Source organism: Phalacrocorax carbo, chromosome 14, assembly GCF_963921805.1.
Source record: "Phalacrocorax carbo chromosome 14, bPhaCar2.1, whole genome shotgun sequence".
Classification (NCBI taxonomy): domain Eukaryota; kingdom Metazoa; phylum Chordata; class Aves; order Suliformes; family Phalacrocoracidae; genus Phalacrocorax; species Phalacrocorax carbo.
The window spans coordinates 5,024,462-5,043,274 of NC_087526.1; the positions used below are offsets into that span (position 1 = coordinate 5,024,462).

General features: G+C 36.3%; 1 protein-coding gene across 1 annotated transcript in view; it reads right to left on the minus strand.

The window, feature by feature from the left end:
• The window catches only part of SYCP2 (synaptonemal complex protein 2), a 30,299-nt gene extending 14,146 nt beyond the window's left edge, over positions 1-16,153 (minus strand). The window contains 22 exon segments of the mRNA XM_064465339.1: positions 137-273; positions 1,019-1,076; positions 1,181-1,253; positions 2,272-2,390; positions 3,576-3,675; positions 4,763-4,915; positions 5,375-5,449; positions 6,312-6,460; positions 7,025-7,085; positions 7,577-7,672; positions 7,890-7,935; positions 8,916-8,968; positions 9,047-9,189; positions 9,819-9,853; positions 10,404-10,492; positions 11,300-11,385; positions 12,340-12,364; positions 12,823-12,927; positions 13,853-13,981; positions 14,200-14,340; positions 15,033-15,077; positions 15,918-16,153. Coding sequence (XP_064321409.1) covers positions 137-273; positions 1,019-1,076; positions 1,181-1,253; positions 2,272-2,390; positions 3,576-3,675; positions 4,763-4,915; positions 5,375-5,449; positions 6,312-6,460; positions 7,025-7,085; positions 7,577-7,672; positions 7,890-7,935; positions 8,916-8,968; positions 9,047-9,189; positions 9,819-9,853; positions 10,404-10,492; positions 11,300-11,385; positions 12,340-12,364; positions 12,823-12,927; positions 13,853-13,981; positions 14,200-14,340; positions 15,033-15,056 — 1,897 coding nt within the window. The 5' untranslated portion in view covers positions 15,057-15,077; positions 15,918-16,153.
• Positions 16,154-18,813: the final 2,660 nt, after the last annotated feature.

Here is an 18,813-nt window from a genome sequence, read left to right on the forward strand (position 1 = left end):
ATACTTAAAAAAAATTGAATACAAAGCTTTTTATTTCACAGTTCTTCCACTAACAATAGTGAAGAAGCACGCCTGTAGGTTAAAAATTCATCTGAAACATTTTTAACACTAACAGTTAACAGAGTGTGAACATAACCTGGATGGGACGGACATGCCGATGATGGGTTTAGCTTTTGTTTGTCACCAGTTGTTATGTTCTTCTCAGGAACCGAGCACGCTCTTTTCTTCCATGTTTTTGTTTTATTAAAAGAACTCTCCAAAAGACCAGGCATCCTAACAGAGATAATACCACCTTATTAGCAGTGATTTGCAGAAACTGTGTCTTAATTATAATAAATGAGCATCACAAAATAGGAAAACAGTGGTGTCTTGTAGATATCAATGCTTTTTACATTGGTACCTAAGCCTGCTACCACTGTTCAGTTACCCAGCGCGCTGTAGAACGGCAAACCTTCAGAAACAACATATACTTTTAATACAACTTCAAAAAGGCAACAATATCCTATGGCCATCATTTAACCTTGAACCTAGATAACTCTGTCGTGTGTCAAAGCTCGTGCTTTTTATGGCACAGTTCACTTATGTAAACCCATATGTCACTTTTATTTTACCTTCTGATGTCATCTGAAAGAATTAACTCTCCTTGTTACTACTAAAGCTTAAACTCCTACTCTGATTTGTTAATGAGTACTATTTTCATAAACAGATTCACCAATTTAAAAATCTTTGATTAAGACAACAGAACAGTATTATTCATGACGCAGTCTTAGCAAACACATGTAAGAGAGTTGGTTTGGTGCCATGAATTTCAGAATAAAAAATATAAAACGACATAACAAAAGTGGCCTGACTTACACGGCCAACAGTTCTTAACTCAACTCTCAGGGAAGACAAGGAAAATAAATTCTGGCATTTCCTGAAACTATGCAACAAAATTTCAGTTCTGGCAATATTTGAAAATACTCCCTTCAGAGTGAGTGACAACAACAGTGACTTGATACTCTTTTCCAATACTTACAAAGATTTGTTGCTTCTCCCTACTGGCTGAGAATCAGGGACAATATCTAATGCTTCATCTAAATGAGACATTAATTTGATATCAATTATTACTACAAAAGAAATGGACAAAATTAAAATAATTTTAAAAGTAAGGTCTATCAACACTTGTAGAATTACTTGCCTAATGTTTGCTTTTGTGTGGCCTCAATCTCTGCCCCTTGTATCATTTCTAAAACTTCTTCAGCACACATTTGCTGCAGTGGGATAACACCCAAAAGAAAACATTAGTGTAGGACTATAAACAGTATAATATAACTTCATAAACTTGTATTTTCTCTAATAAAATACAGAATTATTTTTTCATTTCATAGAAGTGCCAATTCCAGTACCTTTTCAGGGAGTTTTGCCTCATTTCTGTTATTTGACTTCCTGATCTTCTCTTCTGTTTCACAAAATTCATTGCCTAGTGTACATCTTTGCCCACTCTAAAAAGCAGAATAAGTAACACTGACAATTACAATCCATAAAAGCTAAAGAAGTCAAATTCTCCCAGCAAGTAACACTTGAAATATTCTAAACTACACATTCTACACATTCTAAACTATACATTCTATATGCCTTTTTCTAAAGCGTGCCTATAACAAAAAATGCTTCAGAATCCCATAGTGTGGGATTTGACCTGAATCTGACCCAGAAAGACATTTAGAACCAGAAACAGAAGTGTTACTTTGAAGTCTCTGTTCAGCTGCAAGAGAAGCAAAAATACATAAACTCAGACTACAGTTTAGTGACACCTACGTAGTTCTGTTTGATTTTAGTGAATGCCTAGTCAAAAATGCACTAAAACCAATGCTATAAATGCTATAATTTGAAGACATTAACATTTCCCCACTATGGCTGAATGTATTATATCGTTATAAGAGTATTTCAACACTGCATAATTAATGAGATTCTGTGCATACAGGGTTCTCAGATTATACACAAAGGAAGAATTGCGGTTCTAGTAAAAGCAAGGTTTTTTTCTGGAGTCAGAACTGATGAGTGAATGCAAAGTTTGGCTAATTTTATAAGAGTTCAGTCTGACTTTAGACATATTAAACCTGAAATCCAGAGGACAACAAAACATTATGCAATAAAGTAAAACACACTATTTTCTAAAACTGAGTTGCTGACTGTAAAACTCTAGCTCTTTAAAACATGAATTAGGAACAAATTAGAATAGAAATTAATGTTATTCTAAGTAAAAGACTTAGCTACAGATGACATGCATACTCCAGTAGGTTCTTGATAGAAATTCTTCGTTCTGGTCTCATTTTTTGCGTTGTTGTTAGACCTTTCAGCAGAGCTCATCATTTCCAGAGGTAATTTAAACCGTCCTTTACAAGGAGTGGCTGAAAACAAACCAGAGACATATTAGAATTCTACCATTTCTTCTATTACAATTAACGTGCTGTCTGTTAAATCAATATGAAGAGTTTTGCCCATGATCACATCTATTCCATAAGCATTTTGAAAAGTTGGCTAGTATTTATATCAACTCATGTACCTTTTATAATTCTATTGATTTCTACTTAGTTACATGGAGGTTAATGAGCCCACAGAACGTGGATGTCTGGAGACAAGCAATGCTATTTGCAGCTCTGGCAGAAAATAGTTGTTCACCTATTTAAAGATTTTACTGTAATATATTTTTGCTGTGTGGTTAAATTCCAAAGAAAAGTCTCATTCCATCCTAAATCGAAAATGCTTTCTTTTCTAGCCTCTTTTCGCTTCTAATTTATACGTGATACACAGATATACATAAGGATACCAATGCACCTGAGACAGTTAAAGCAAAAAAATTAAGTTCGTTAGTCATGCTGTTCTGCTACTAGTTGCATCTCCAGTCTCTACTGATCTTTGACTTACAAATCTTTCCCTTGCAGAAAATATTAAGTATCTGTTACAGAAAGACTATTAGCAGGAAAGCAATGACTCCTGTTTGTGATAAAGCCTCTTCCTTATCCTTTTCTCTGTAAGAAGGACTTTTGACATAAGCACCAGAGGCACTGGACCTGTGACTCAACCTTGCAGTAGATCCCACCTTGCTCACCACCCATATAATCAACTGCCCCTTGAAGAAATACGTGCAGTTTCTAGATAAGAGTAAAATGCGAGTGATAGCCATACACATTGGAGAAAGCTGATTTTCCACTGCAACTGCTATAAAAGCACTAACTACTGAGAATTCTTCAAACCAAGAGCATATGAGGAGAGAGATGAAAAAGACACCTATGCTTTAGGTCGTCTAATTGACTGCTGGCTTCTCGGCTTGTTCCAGCACAAACAGCTGCTGACAGTAGAAACGACAGGTGGCCTTCAGCTGTTTTGAATGAATGTGCAGCTACCACCCTGCATCATGTCTGTGGACCAGCAGCAAGTGGCCTAGTTTAAAAGCATCAAGTTTAAAGCACCCGCTAGGGATATTTTATAAGGTCTACATTTTATTTCCAGCTCTGTAAAGGATCATGCTTCATGCTTATATTTCAAAGACAATTTATAGCATATTTTTACCCTGAAAGCACTTGTAAACTTACGTGTGCTAACAAATACCACAGGATTCCTCGTGGAAAATCTTGTAGTTCCAGGAATAAGCACGGACGCTTCAGACACTTTCCTTTTACAAGATGTAGGTATCTTGAGGAACAGAAAAAACTTGACTATAATACACAGATTTAAGGATGACAATACAAGATTTTAGGAAATCTATTTCCAAGAGTCTTTTGACACTTCCTTTAATCAGACTGCCAATTGCCGTTGCTGCACACATCAATGTAATATGATTTTTATGCAGTTCCCATTTAGAGAAAGTTCACCAAAATACTGGAGTTATGTAATACTTAAAACTAATGCTTTTAAACTGACATCAGTGATTGTTTTTTATAAATTAATTCAATAAAGCGTGGACAAATCCTGTCCTTTGTTAACAATCAAAGTAACCAAGTTGATTCCCAGGAGTTCCTGCAAAGCTATCATATAAGCTATAAACCAGCAGGATCTCAGGAACACGTTTACCAGACTACTGCTAGCAAGAGATGCACTGCATGTCTGTTGCACGATGGAGACATGGTGACACTGCTTCATCTTTTCCCCCACCCCTATAGCATACCTATGGTTAGTCCTAGTATAACCGTAGAACATTTTTAACTTTAGAATGAATGTGGGGCAAAAGAAACACCCGGCTTAATGAACTGGGCTCCTCTCAGTTTAAACCGGAGAATCAGCCATGCACAGGAGCAGTCCCACGGAACTGTGATTTAATAACCAGGATACAGGATTCATCTTGACAACCACATCCTTTTTTGTAATCATCAGTCTTGGTGAATGCCAAGCCTATAGGACTGTCTCTAATCATAGCTGCTACTATTGCTGCTCACTAGTAAGTCTCCAGAGGCTTTCACATATCTTAAGAGATCTAAGCATGTCTTGAAAGCACTTCTCTTTACAGAGAATTCTCAGAGCACAATGGTCTGAAGGAAGTTAACAATTGCTTTTTATTTTTGTCACAGTGTTACAGTTTCATAATACATAATACTGAGAAATATTTTTGCAAAGGGATTTATACAGCTTACTGTCAAGTCATAAGAAAAACATGCAATCAAACCCTGTATTAATTATATTCCAACAGTAAAACAACAGGGTTTTTATAATATAAAATATGAGAAGTATTTAAATTTACTTTTATTTTTGAGGTACTCTTTTCTGTTTTGATAATCCTACTTACCTTGGAGGAGTCACCTCTGCATTTTTCTTGACTGTCATTTTTATTCAGAGTCCTCAAATCTCCAGGAAGTTGCTGGGTTTTGTACTTACGGAGTTTCTCTTCTTCAGATTTTTCTTCCAAACATGGTGACAATTGACTTTCTGGTACCAGAACCTATATAATATTTTGGATTTTAAAATTTTTTAGAAAATATTTGTATTTTATTATGTTTTATATTATCTATTTATACAAACACACAGAGAGCAACCTCTTTACCTCAAGAAACACATTCCTCACTGTAGATTTTTATAAACTTCAGACCTTCTATACTTTTAATTTGAAAAGCATCCAGTCTAACTGTTATTTTCACTAAAAGGGATGATTTACCAAATCACAATTCACATGAAAACTTCCCCTGTGTGTATTTGTCTTAAGCAGTCTATGATTTGGATATTAATATCTGTATACAATACATACTTACTAGAAATCACTTTACCGGTTTTAGAGTTATCTTTACTTACCAGCTTTTTAAAATTTTTTTTTTTTTATGTTGAATGAACATAATTTAGCTAATAAACAGACTACATTACAAAGACAAGAAAACAACCAGCTCAGCATACTTAAGTAAAATACCTGTGATCCACTTTCATCAAAGATGACATGTACAGTTGTTTTGGCAACTGATGCAGACTGCTTCTTACTAAAGCCCTGCAAAGTGAGTAACCATCTATGTAAAGTATACACTTCGCTCGCTTTTTTAAAACAAGAAACAGAAAGGAAACATTTAAGTCAGAGATCATAAGTGTCTGAAATCAGGATATAGGGGAAAATAGATTCTACAAGCTCACAGCAGTTCCATTCCTCACAAGTTTCTCAGTCAGTCAGAGTTCAGGGAAAAGTAGTTTGTTACAAGCTGTAAAGGGTAAGCTATTCCTTGCTAGAAATTTTTTACTAAATGAGTAAATTCCTAAGAGTGGTAAGCATACTGTGAAATGGGATAGCTAATGAATTATTTCACAAAGACTTCCATATTTCTAAGCATCCAGTTCTTGTGTTTCTGGAAAATTATATATGCGAAACTTGACAGTAAGCTATGGTGATCCCTTTCCAGCCGGTTAAATTTTGTTACATTTAGTTTTAAATCTTAGAATCGTAGAACCCTTTAGGTTGGAAAAGACCTTTAAAGTCATCAAGACCAGCTGCTAACTCACCACTGCCAAGCCCACCACTAAACCATGTCCCTAAGCACCACATCTACATGTCCTTCAAATACCTCCAGGGATGGTGACTCCACCGCTTCCCTGGGCAGCCTGTTCAATGCTTCAGAACCCTTTTGGTGAATCTAAAACCTCCCCTGTCACAACTTGAGGCTGTTTCCTCTCGTCCTTATTCAGCATCTTTACCGAAACTTAACATATTACAGGAGAAAGGCTGTTCTGTAGTGGCAATGTTAATCAGAAACTCTTGGTATAAATAGATACCAACAATCTCAGCTATAATGACATTTATACAGCAATGAGATTTATTTTGAATCAATTACAAACTATTCAAAAAGGTTTTTAAATCTTACCTTACATTTACTAAATCCATAAATCTTTCTGGTTATATCTTTGATTTCCAAGATAGAATCAAAATATAAAAAAAATTTATCTCCTTCTTGATTACCCACATTCATTGGGCTTTTTAGATCTATTGTCAATAGTTTCTTTGAATTTTTTTCTGGACAAAAATAAAATTTGAAAAGTAGTTTCATTACAATTTAACAACGTCTCATATAATGTTTGTAAAAATGTGAGATTTGCTTGTATTCTTCAGTTCAGCTATTAAAATGTATATTTTATTTAATTCACTCTAACCTACAATAAATTTTCTTAGTGAAACAATTCAAGATTCAGTCTTCTATAAATACTTATTCTGTATATCATAATGTAGAATTTTCTTTGAAGGTTATTTACTACAGCTGCAGATAAGTAGTTACAGATATTTACATAACTATTCTAACTAGTTTAAAAGGAACATTATTAAATGTCATTATCTTATGCCTTATATTGCATTGAAATAACTGTAAGACATTATTTTAAAATTATTTTAATAAAACTCACACCTGCATGCCTAAAATGCAAATGTGACTGCAGTGCAGTTTTATCCCTGATAAAAACAGTACCTATAACATTTTAAGTGGGAATTTTGCTTTGCTGAGAATTGAGTCAGTACTTTAGGATTAATCAGTTTGAAAATCCAAGTTAGTGTGTAACAGAAGGTCACATTTTTGAGTGCCAATACCTTCCAGGCTGTACAGGTCCACCTCTTCTTCTGGTATAATGACCGTTTCCCACTGATGATCCTTACATGAAAAATATGTATTGTTAAAGGTAGGAAAGCATTACATTACAATTAAATGAAGCGCAGTGATCAGAAAGTTATTCAGTGAGAACAAATTTTCAACTTTTTAAATCCTCTGTCACATGGAGCGACAATGAACATATGCTTTGCTAATAATAGTGAGCAATGCTTTGGAAGAGCTTCAGTAGAGTCATCAGTCTGAACTGTTGAGCCTCATCTACAAAAATTTTAACTGTAATTTTTTACATGGCTTCTTGTTCATGCGTGCATATGTTAAACTGTTCACAAACAGTACTCGAAAGTCATTACTTTGAAATTGTTTGATCTAAATATGCACACCAAATCTAGATGATTTTTCCCCCCCTTCACACTAGAGATGCATACATAACTTCCAAATGTTGATGTGGGGAAACAAATTTGATCTGATTTGATATTTGAATGTGTATCTACTGCCTCAGAAGGATCTAGGATTACAGACAAAAATTAGCTTACTGCATCATCTGCTGCCACATAGAAAGATATACTTCTGCTACCAACATTGAAATCAATCCAAAATTCTTCAAGATTTTCATCCAGTGGTATCTGTAGCTAAAACAAAAAAGTTAACATAAAAGATTAAGAGCTGACAGCAATGATTTATACCAGCTAACGGGCTTTGTGTTACCGCCTGACAAACTTTAATTACATGCACATCTGCATACTCCTGAAAAAAAAAATTTCTTACTTGATCCTTATTTTTTCTGAACTAGAAGGCAAAGAAGCTCTTAAGCTGCACAAATGATATATGATTAAGCCTGTAACTTACCTCATGTTTATCAAGAGCTGCTGATAAACACGGATAGGTAAAAACCCTGTAAGAAAAGGATATTTTGTCAAGTATCCTAAAATGCTGTAAATAAATTTTGCATATGTGAACACAGCAACTGGACTGTGTTTTCAGCACAAAACTTGTTTGCTTTAGAGACAAAGAGATCACAGCAATCAAGAGAGCAGTCACTTGGCTGCACTTCTTCCCCAGAGGAGGTAACATGAAATATTACATATCCTCACAATTCAAGCAGTGGTCTCAGACCTCTTGTCACTACGTTCATCTCTCTAGCTTATCTGCTGATATTTCAAGAATGGTATTCAAACTGAACATACACCTGATAAAAAGACATACCAGAAAATCCCTTTGCTGACATGACATATAAAAGTAACATGCAGAGCACGTGATCATATAGATAAGAAAAAAGCTCGTATTTTATCTTCCTTTTCATGTTCTATTTCCCTAGCAGATATTCTCACTGATCATTATCTCAATGTAAATATCATAAATCAATAAAGGATTATACATGAGCAAATTAGTAGCTATTGTCAGATTATATGTTTATTGAATTAATGAGCATCTCAGGATTTTGCAACAGAACTACACAGAACACAAAAACTAGCTCCTGATAAACAATTATTAAAGGAAGCGTAGCATACACTTTATATTGTTTAAGAATCTTTTCAAATGATTGTTCTTTATTTAGTGAACAGTTTCTTCAAGTTGTTACCTAGTAATCTGAAACTTTACATAAAGTTAACATCTTCATACAGAGGATAATATCAGAGACAATGTGCTGAAAGAAGGTATTACTCAATTGCCTTACTATATAATATTTTAAAAATATCTTAACTCTGTGTGGTTCCTTAACTTTATACCACAGCAATATTAGTCTTATTTGCTTGTATTATTTTAATTCAGAGCTTCCCAGAAACACTTGATGTGATACAGAGGTTACTCCCAATGAATGGCCATAAAATACAAAATGGAAAATATATTAGCTTTAAAAAAATTCAGATTTACCTTCTTTTGTCTCCAAGCATGCCATTCACTTGGTTAAGAAATTTTCTGCAATCCTATTAAAACACAGAAATTTCTTAAAGAATTGTAAAATGAAAGTTTACCTCCCTGGTAATATTTTTCATATGACTTACCGTTTCAAACTCTGAATCTTTAATTCCTTTAAAGGCACTGGACACAAACTCCATGGAAAACCACTGGCACGCCAGTTCTCCTCTTTGTTTCTCTGATATCATTCTGCATAAAGCTTCCGTAATGGCTACTTGCAGGTCATAGTCTACAGCACAATACATTTACAGGAATAGTAGGTTTAAAGATACTGCTGATGCAAAAAAATATTATGTAGGAAACTGGTATAAGCAGTGCTGAATGTTTCATATCACGTATCACATTATACCCAAATATGTAGCCCATAAGGGATATATAGATAAAGAACTAAGGGAATAAGGAAGACTAAACAACTTAAGTTTCAATATGAAATTTCAGCCAAACGTTCTGGGAATGTCAGAGCAACACTAGGCATATAAGCAGGAGAGAAGTTTTGAACTTTCACCTGCCTGAACTGGGAAACTGATGGATACCAAAGTGATCTCCGAGAGAAGCTACAGTACTGATAAACATGCCTAGCAGTTCACTGTCCTCAGTGACTGAATTCCTTATGAGCTTTTGCTATTTTAAAACTTATATTCTAGAGAAAAGGACTGAAAACTTCAAAGAGTTAGCCATACACAGCATACATCTGAAACATTCCAGTTTGCAGACTGTTTTCATGCAGTATTTGTATTTTTCAGAGGACTGTAATCGCAACATTCTGCAGCTTCTGATGTCTTCTCTGGACTTCTAATGGATCTGCATTTAAATTTGAAGAAGCTCAATACTAACTTGTTTATTAAGTCCCATGCTCACCTCCAGCATCCAAAATTCTCTTCCCCATGTTGCTCCTGCCAAACAAAGTAATGTTTCATCAAAATATGACAGCAACGCAAAGTACAGAAGAAAAGTTTATTTAATTACAAGCTTTCAAAGTACAAGACAAACCCTGATTCCACTGAACTATTAGACTTCAAAGGGGTAAGTCTGTTATGCTAAGAAAACACATCTGAAAGTATTACTGGGGAAGTGGATCACCTGATATATATAATTTTTATTCTATTTATTTTTCAAAATGCTGTAAAAAAATTTCCCAGTGTGAATAGCTTGTGACTGATTCACTGTGCTTTACACACATTCTTATAAATAAGAGTTTAATTACTTTAAGACAACTGAAGCCTAACACAGATCGGGAGAGAGGTAAATTTAGGCTTGTAATGGAGAATAACCCAGGAGAATACCTGCCAACAGCCACTACCCCTGGCAACACGATTGCAAATGCAAAAGTGAGTTAAACAAGGACCAATCTCCATGCATTATAAACTGCCTTAGTAAAAATTGCCTTTCTAGCTATGCAAATGATGTAATGATGTAAAAATTATTATACTGAAGATTATTTACATGACAAGAAACATTTCCTTTGTAGAAAATAACTTTTTCCTGGCATCTCGAGGTGTGTTGTCAAGCATTAAATTAAGTTTTCTTACTACCTACGAAGAGTGGAAAAAGAGAGTAAGATTCAAGATAAAATAAGTTGTTGACATTTAAATTATTCTTAATTTGGGCCCTTGTAATGTATTTTACACCACTGAAGAAAATAACGTGCTTAAGTAATTGCAAAACAAGAAAAGACAATGAGTTCTATCTGACCTTAAATGGTATTTATCTTAATATAACTACCACCTCAATTTCAATAAATTACATTAGCTTTAATATGAACATCAGTTGTTAAAGGTTATGTTTCTTATTTGCAGGTTTAAATATAGGAAAAACTTTTCAAAGCTGGAGTTCTGTCTGCAGTCAGCTGCTGAGCTGAAGTGTACCTTAAATTTGCATTAAAAAGCCTTTCATTTGGGGATGTTTACAGAAGACTTTCTTTGTAACTTTCTCTTTCTGTAGAGGAAAGAAAACCTGACAACAGGAGGTTACTAAAATAAATAGGAGAAATCTGCAGTATACCAGAAATTTCCTGCAAGTATCCAAATAATTTAAGCCCAACAATCAATCCTATTTACAGCAGTTGTAATAGTGCTTTATTTCCTTCGCTTTTATAGAGCTTTCTCACCAGAATCTTAATACCACTCTTTTGTAATTTACTGTCCAAAACAAAAATTATAGGTCAGCAATCTCAAAAAAACCCAAACCCAATATATAAATGACAACAAATATTCCTAGTGAAACATTAAGTCATCCCCCTGATACTAAAGCACTGTAGCATCTGCACAGTTAAATTACTATCTTCACAAAATGATAAAACAGTAATCAAAAAGCTGTTTCTTAGAAAGAAGAATGTTTACCTCCTGCTGAACAAAGATACTAATTCTTACATCAGCGATGAGGGTACATGTTCTCAGGACAAAGTTTTCTAGTATTTGCATTTTACCTAGTGAACAAGTAAAAAAACAGAGTTATGGACAGTGTATTAGGGTGCCCCCTTGTCAGCATTTGGAAAAAAATTCATTTTCATTTAATAATAAAATACAGTATGCCTTCCTTTCCATATAGGATTACTGATATTTAAAAATAAACATCTTAAGCTTCATGGTTAAAGCAAGACAGAATAGTTACTTCTATTTATAGTACATATGGCTCTTTATGATGTTCCTATTCTTGTGCATCACTGCATAAGTCCCCCGGGCATGAGATCATTATTTTTAAAATATAATCAGATCAATTCTACAACTTAGCTCTCCAAGATATAATACAGACCCTGGAATTCATCTTCCCAGGGACATGGAAATGAATTTTTGGTTTTGATTGTGACAGCGTAATGGGTGTGTACTGACTTTCTACCCAGGGCTATACTGAAAGGTAAGAGCAGTGCGATATTCATGATAACAAGGTCAATAAAGAAGGACTACTGTGCTACGCTGAGCTACGGCAGTAGCTTAGAAACAATGTTCTTTTCAGGAGAAAATTCAGTTCAGTTACCACCTCTGAGGAGACTAGACTGTCCTGCTTTTTTATTACTGACATCAGCAAGTTACAAGGAAATCTGCCAGTAGAGAAAACCCAGATTAACCAATCACAGTTGCAGTTGACATTCAAGCTGTTTTCACATCCATGTGCAATGCAGTCCCTCGTGTACAGAACTGCCCTCTTGAGGATAAGCCCTTTTCTGTTACAGTTTATTAGCTGAAGCACATAGATCTGGGGGTATATTTACATTAGATCAAGAAACTTTGTACCACCCTCATTATACATGTTCTTCTCAGAACTACGTTGCCTCAAGATGGCCCCACAACTAGTAAGAGTTATTTTAACACTGATAACTTTAAAATGTCTCCTTCAGAACACTTCAACTGTCATATCTAGCATACACTTTTTTTAAGCTCACCTTCAGGTCGGCTATCACATATAGCCTACAATAAAAAACAAAACAAAACACATCATTTTCATACTGTGAATATTACACCATAAAAATCAGGTAATGTGACTAAAGCAAGCACTCAAAAAGCATTTAAGATTTAAAAATATGTTCTTCATTAAGGATGAAATAAAGAGACGACTTCTAATACCAAGTGTGGTTTCCCAAAATTGTGTTTCAGTTAAATTTATGGAAATTTTGTTCATTGTACACTTATGTTGTTGGGGTTCTTTTTCTTTTCACGAAAATCATGAACATAAAACGAGTATGAATACAGGCAAACTATTTATCCAAAAAGCATTATAATTTATCTGAAAAATGACTGTAACATTAACTTTAAAAGGATATTAAATAGAAACACATTTGAAAGTCTTCTTGTTGCTAAACTAGTAATAATTATTTTGACAAATGCACACAATGTATTTTATTATTAATATATCAATATATTTTTACCAGCAATACGTTGAAGAAATCCTCAGCCAGACTTGTAAGCATTTCATTCTTTTCATTTCCTCTGAGGATCAAAATTCCTTTTACCTTTTCAAACCAATTAACCATGTAAAGGGAAAATCAATCTATTTTAATAGCATGGAAATGGACAACCTTTTATATTATACTTAAGTAAAATCACACAAACTAAACAAAGATTAAAGCAACAGCAACAATGTTACCAGTCTGCTGGGCACACTTTAGGCCCAGACTGAAATTTTTCACTCACACTAAACTAATGTAGGTGATTTCAAACTAATAAAAGCAATTTCTGTATCTGACTTTCTAACACACAAAGATCTACAACTACCATCGCAGACAAAAGAGCCAAAAATGGATAATGGCTGAATGAGAAAGTCTGTAAGTGTGAATGTAAGCGTGAAGTTATCACCACTTTTTTTTTTTTTTTTAATTAAATCAGTTGAGCGGGCAATTGAGTAACACTCATCTGACATTGCCATTAATTTTCTTCAGTGAAATCTCTGGCGAAAGCTTTAAGGAAGTGGTGTCTATTTTTCAGCATATTTATTATGTTGAGTTATAAATGGCTTAATGGATTTAACATGCAGGTTGAAATAACACAAAATAATCAGAATAGTGCTATAATCTGTTGAAAGAACAGTTACAATATTGGTTTTGGGAGAATTAACAAAAAAATTATTAAATTGCACCAGGAAAATTCCAATTCCTGGCTCAAAAGCAGTACAGCAAGCTCATATAAAAAGATACCATCTTGCTGTAATTGCTGTAAGCATATCTAAATTAATTATATATTGCACAATTTGCAAAACCTTCGCTGTAGTAGAGTACCATCACTTTATAATTAGCCACGTGTCAAAGAATAATGTTTGTTGCAAAGTTATGGGAAATTCTTAATTCAGAAGCAATCAAGGACTAAATCAAATACTAAGCTGTTCAGCACTAAGCATTACTTAGGCATGCTTTGCTATTAAGTTTTTTTAGAAGTTCACATATGGTTTATGGTTTTACTTATCTTTCCAATAAGACCGTATTTTATCATTGCTGGGAGCCCATCTTCTCCTGCCATGCTGATTTTTTTCCCACATTTCTGAATAGACTTTAATAAAGTGGAAACGCTTTTGACTTCCTGTTTGTCAAGTTCCTGGAATTGAAATTATAACATAAGCTTTAGTGTACAGTTCTAGAAGAACCTGTCATTAACCAGGTGCCTTTTTGTTCTCAAAAACCACCTCAGTTGTGGCTTGCTTTATTTCAGTTTTTCAAAACAACTGCTGGTAGAATTTCCCAAATGGAAAAAAAAGTCCTCATCGGACTATTACAATGGTGGCATAGATGATTCTGGTGTAATAGTTACATTACCCGACACAGAAGCTTGTCTAATTTGTTGACAAACTGTTTGCTGCATTTGTGAGAGACATTTTCATGGTCTTCTGTTGCCAGAAATTGTTCTAATAATTGGAAATCATTTTTTCTTGTAGCTACATCAATTAACTTTTCAAACTGTCAACAATAAAAGAAAACAGAGCACCTGTATTACTGTATGCTTAACACAGATACTGATTTAACATTATTTAATGTAGGTTTTATGAAATCATGTTGCATTCTAAGCAAATATTCTGAAGCACAAAATCATTAAATGTAAAACCTAAAGTATAGAATGCCATATCTAATACATTAATTGTGCAAATACTTATTCACTGAGTTTTTAATTATCTGCCAGTTTTCCTTAACTGAATGTTTTTTCTTTCCTTATATTATGAATAAATGCTAACATAAGCGCTCACTGTGTTAACACTCCTTCCCCAGTACATTTAATATTTTGCATTTCTAAGTTATCTATTAGTGACTTTAAGAGATATTAATCTTTGAGGATTACTGCCTTCCCCAACTATCTTGGCCACCCTCTTCTTTCTAAATCAATTATAACCAGATTTCAACATTTTGATCTTAAGTATCATCCCGACCAATCCATGTATGTCAAATGCATGGGATTTGTTGTCATCAATAACAATTTCCAATTCCTCTAGCTTTCTAGCCAGCTACTTAGCACTAACCTATCTCAAAGGAAAAATTCTTTCTACCTCATTTTTTTGCCACACTGCAAATTTTACGTGTAACTAAATACCAGGAGGAATGCTTTAAGATAGTAATTAGAACAATCAATACTCAAATTTTGGTCCATAAGCACATACCTGCACCTCATTCCTGGCTGCCATTTTTGCAATTCATCTACTCAGCTGTATAAGAAAGCAACAATCATCACTTGACCAAACACAACTCAATGACACTGACTTCAAGCAGGTTTTGCAAAAATGTTGAGTCAGTCAAAATACATTACAAACTCCAAAACGTGTCACTAGTATAGATACTATTTAAGAAATTAAATGAACTGGGGATATAAGGATATATCCTTACATGGATAAACAGTTGCTTAAAATAAAAGAGTAAAAGGAATGTTCAACTTTGGCAAGTGACGAGCAGAGGGTCCTGCAGCAGATTCTCAGTATTTCTCAGTGACAAAAGAGCACAAAGGCAGCCAATTACACTGCCAACACCAGGTTATTCAGAATAGGTAAGTCAACAGCAGAACTCAGAAGGGCCTCATTATAAAATGGTAGATTAAATAATTTAAGAAAAATATGACAAATGCATGCAGGGAAAAAGCCGTCTTAGTTACACATACAGTGATGGGCTCAGAGATGGCTATTACCACCAAAACACAAGATCTCAAAATTATAGTTTTCTGAAAACATTGTCTTAAGAGCAGACAAAAATATTTTGCTTTGAGAGTTAACAACAAACTTTTTCATGCTTTGTATGAATTAATCTACCTTGACCAACCTACCACGTGCAGTTTTGGTCTCCCTAGCCCAGAAATTACATAGAATTAGACAAAGCAAAGTGAAATAATGATTAAAAATAGGGAACAACTTCTGCAGACTAAGCAACTGGGAACACACACTAGTCATTTCTGCCACTCTCAAATAATACAGAAATAACAAACACAGGGTGGGTTTTTTAATTGGTTTTTCCCAATACAATAACGCAACAGCCTACGCTGAAGCTTTTGCTACCACCTCACAGGTCTCCAGTCCAGTCAGACAAGCCAGAGAAGAAAATATAAACCCCTTCCAGGTGCCGCCTCCTCGACGAGTGAGACCTCCACCCTCGAAACACAGGCAGACGCTGGCAATTCCCCAAGTTTTGTTACTGAGAGGGGAAGCGCCCCACCGCACCCCTCCACCCCTCAGCCGCGGGGCGCGCCCCGCCCTGAGAGGACCGAGCCGGGGGCCGGCAGAGCAGCCCCCCGCAGCATGGCGGCCCTCCCCTTACCCCCGGAGCAGAAAAAAGCGCCCTTTCCCGCCGGCCAATCACTCCCAGCGCCGGTAGCCTCCAGCCAATCACCGCCCGCGAACGCAGCACGCGGACCCAATCGCCGTCGGAGGCGCGGGGCGGGAGGAGGGCTCTCTTTACCGTGAGGAGGCGGCGCGGTGGCCGGGGCGGGAGCGCGAGCTGTCTGTCCCCGCCCGGAGCTGCCGCCAGCCCCGGTGTTTGCCCACCCGGTCCGGCAGCGGGGCTGCGGAGGGGGCCGCGCCGAGCTTCCCGGACGACTATAAAGCCCCCTCCGTGGGGCGCCCTCGGCCCTCTCCGCAGCGCACGAAGCGTCAGGCGAGCGTTTCCCGCTGCAGTCGCGGTGGGACGGGGAAGGCGCCGAGGCCCGTGGGGCGGCGTCGCGAACGAGCAATGCACGGTCGTGCTGTGGAAGGACGCCGGTGCCTTGCGCAGGGCCTCCGCTCTGCTACTTTTTTTATGTTACAAATTGCCTTTATTGATAACCCGCACTTAGAACGCTAACTTCTGTGCATAGTGTGGACGAGTTACTCTGCGTGAGTCTGCTAGACCAGTGTAATTCATTGGTATGCTTAATTCAGAAATATTTTCACTACCATCAAGGTAGTGAAAACTACTTCAGCAGCCATGAAGGTAGTTCCCTGTCTTGCAGGTAGAACAGACATGGCAGCTCAGATACAGACCTATCGTGGGTAAAGGGCTGCTGACATCTGCGGTCTTTATTATACAGAGGGAACCGGGTAAGGTGTTTAAATGAAATCCAACAGTTCCAAAGTGGGGTTTACCTGTACTGGTGTGATACTGGTGTATCTATGACCCCGTCACAAATAGAGGTGATAAAATGCAGCATCAATCTCATGTATTACAGTGGGGTATCAGGAAGCGTCTCCATTCATACCTAGAATAAGCAGCAATAGAGGAGAAGAATCACCTTTCACAGCAGATAAACCTGCAGCAATTGTAAATAAAATAACACTGATGACTTTCTAAAATAATAAAAAACAAATCAATATATCGAAGGCAAAAAAAGCTGTACAGAAAGTATTTAAAATGCCACCAGATGTCACTGTAACTCAAGAAAATGACAGCCGGTATGAGAACTGGAGTATCTCCACTGAGGAGCTGATCCCAGAGGACTGAGTAGCACGGAGCATCCTGCAGGAGGCATGTTCAGCTAAAGGATTAACTGCAGCGTTAACTTCTGGCACATTTGCTGTCGGGAGGCAGTGGGTGATCTGAAGCAGATCTGTAGAAGTACAGCTTTACTGAGAAACCTGCTAGGGACAACACTTTGCACGAGGAACTTGGAGCATCAGAAGTTTTGTATAAAAACTGAATTCTGAATTCTACTTTCATCATATGAAGCAGAAGTAATAAAAGCTAATTTGCATTTGCTGCTTTCCCTTACCAGTCCCGTTAGCATACACACAGGCTTAGACTATCCACAGATTATCAGATCTTGTAAAGAAAACAGCCTTACTCATTCCATAGCAAAAGAAAAGCGAGCCGTAAGTATGGGAAAAGTGGATCATACGCTTTCCCTCCTGCACTAGGCTCACTGGCGTGACTGGGAGGCTACTGTGTGTTCATTTCTCATTCTCTAATGTCAATTTTGTTTGGTTTAGCAGAAGGGAGGTCAACACAAAGCAGAATTTTCATCATGATATGCCTTAAACAGTCTGGAACAAGCAATGAAATAATTTGGGCCACAGATACGACAACTACACTTAATTTCAGAGAAAATGGAAGCAAAACTGTCTTTAGGGTAGGGTAGCGCTATGTACAGGGACCCTTTCTTCACTATAGTAGCATAAACATTTACCTTCATTACAGGTACGGGAAAACATTGCACTGGTCAATATAATCAATCTGGCACAGCTGCTGTTGTACGTAGAACTGAGAAGGGTCAGAAGCATTGATGCTGACAGTTTTAATATCAAGTGTCAGCTGAAATAGTTGCAGATCTGAGATCACAAGGAGAAAGCCAAATCAGGAGAGGAGTCAGTACTAACATTAGACCCATGTTGACAAATGACTTAATCGCTTAGACTTGTTGTTCTGTGTCTTTACCAGGCAATTCTGCAAAGTACGTACAACACTGTACTGAGCACTGGTGATACACTAAATTAAGTACTTAGTTACAACTGACTGTTACTAGTACAAGTTGGGATTTATATTTTCTTTGTAAGATAAATAGAAACTATGAATTTGAAACGAAATGTAAAAATAACACCTATATTAGAAATAATACTGACTACCTGCAAGATAAACCTGATGGCTGGATGTTCACAGCAAAAGCTAGTCCTTCTCTTAAATATTCTTACACACATCCCCACCCCCCACTACCCCAGGCCAAATCAAATTCACATTGTTTTCAAGTGATTTTTTTAAATCAAAGACCACTATCTTTACCCTTCGCTGGTCCCCTGGTTAGTCTACGCTACTACTACTCTATTTTAGTGGATAAAGTTGTGACAATTAATGTATTACTGCTGGTTCTGATTTTGATCAGTAGTATAGGAAAATGGAAAAACAAAAGTCATACAGACAAGATATTATAATACCATACTTTCTAAAAGCACCCTCCTTTATGCATCTACATGCATATATTTATAACCAGAA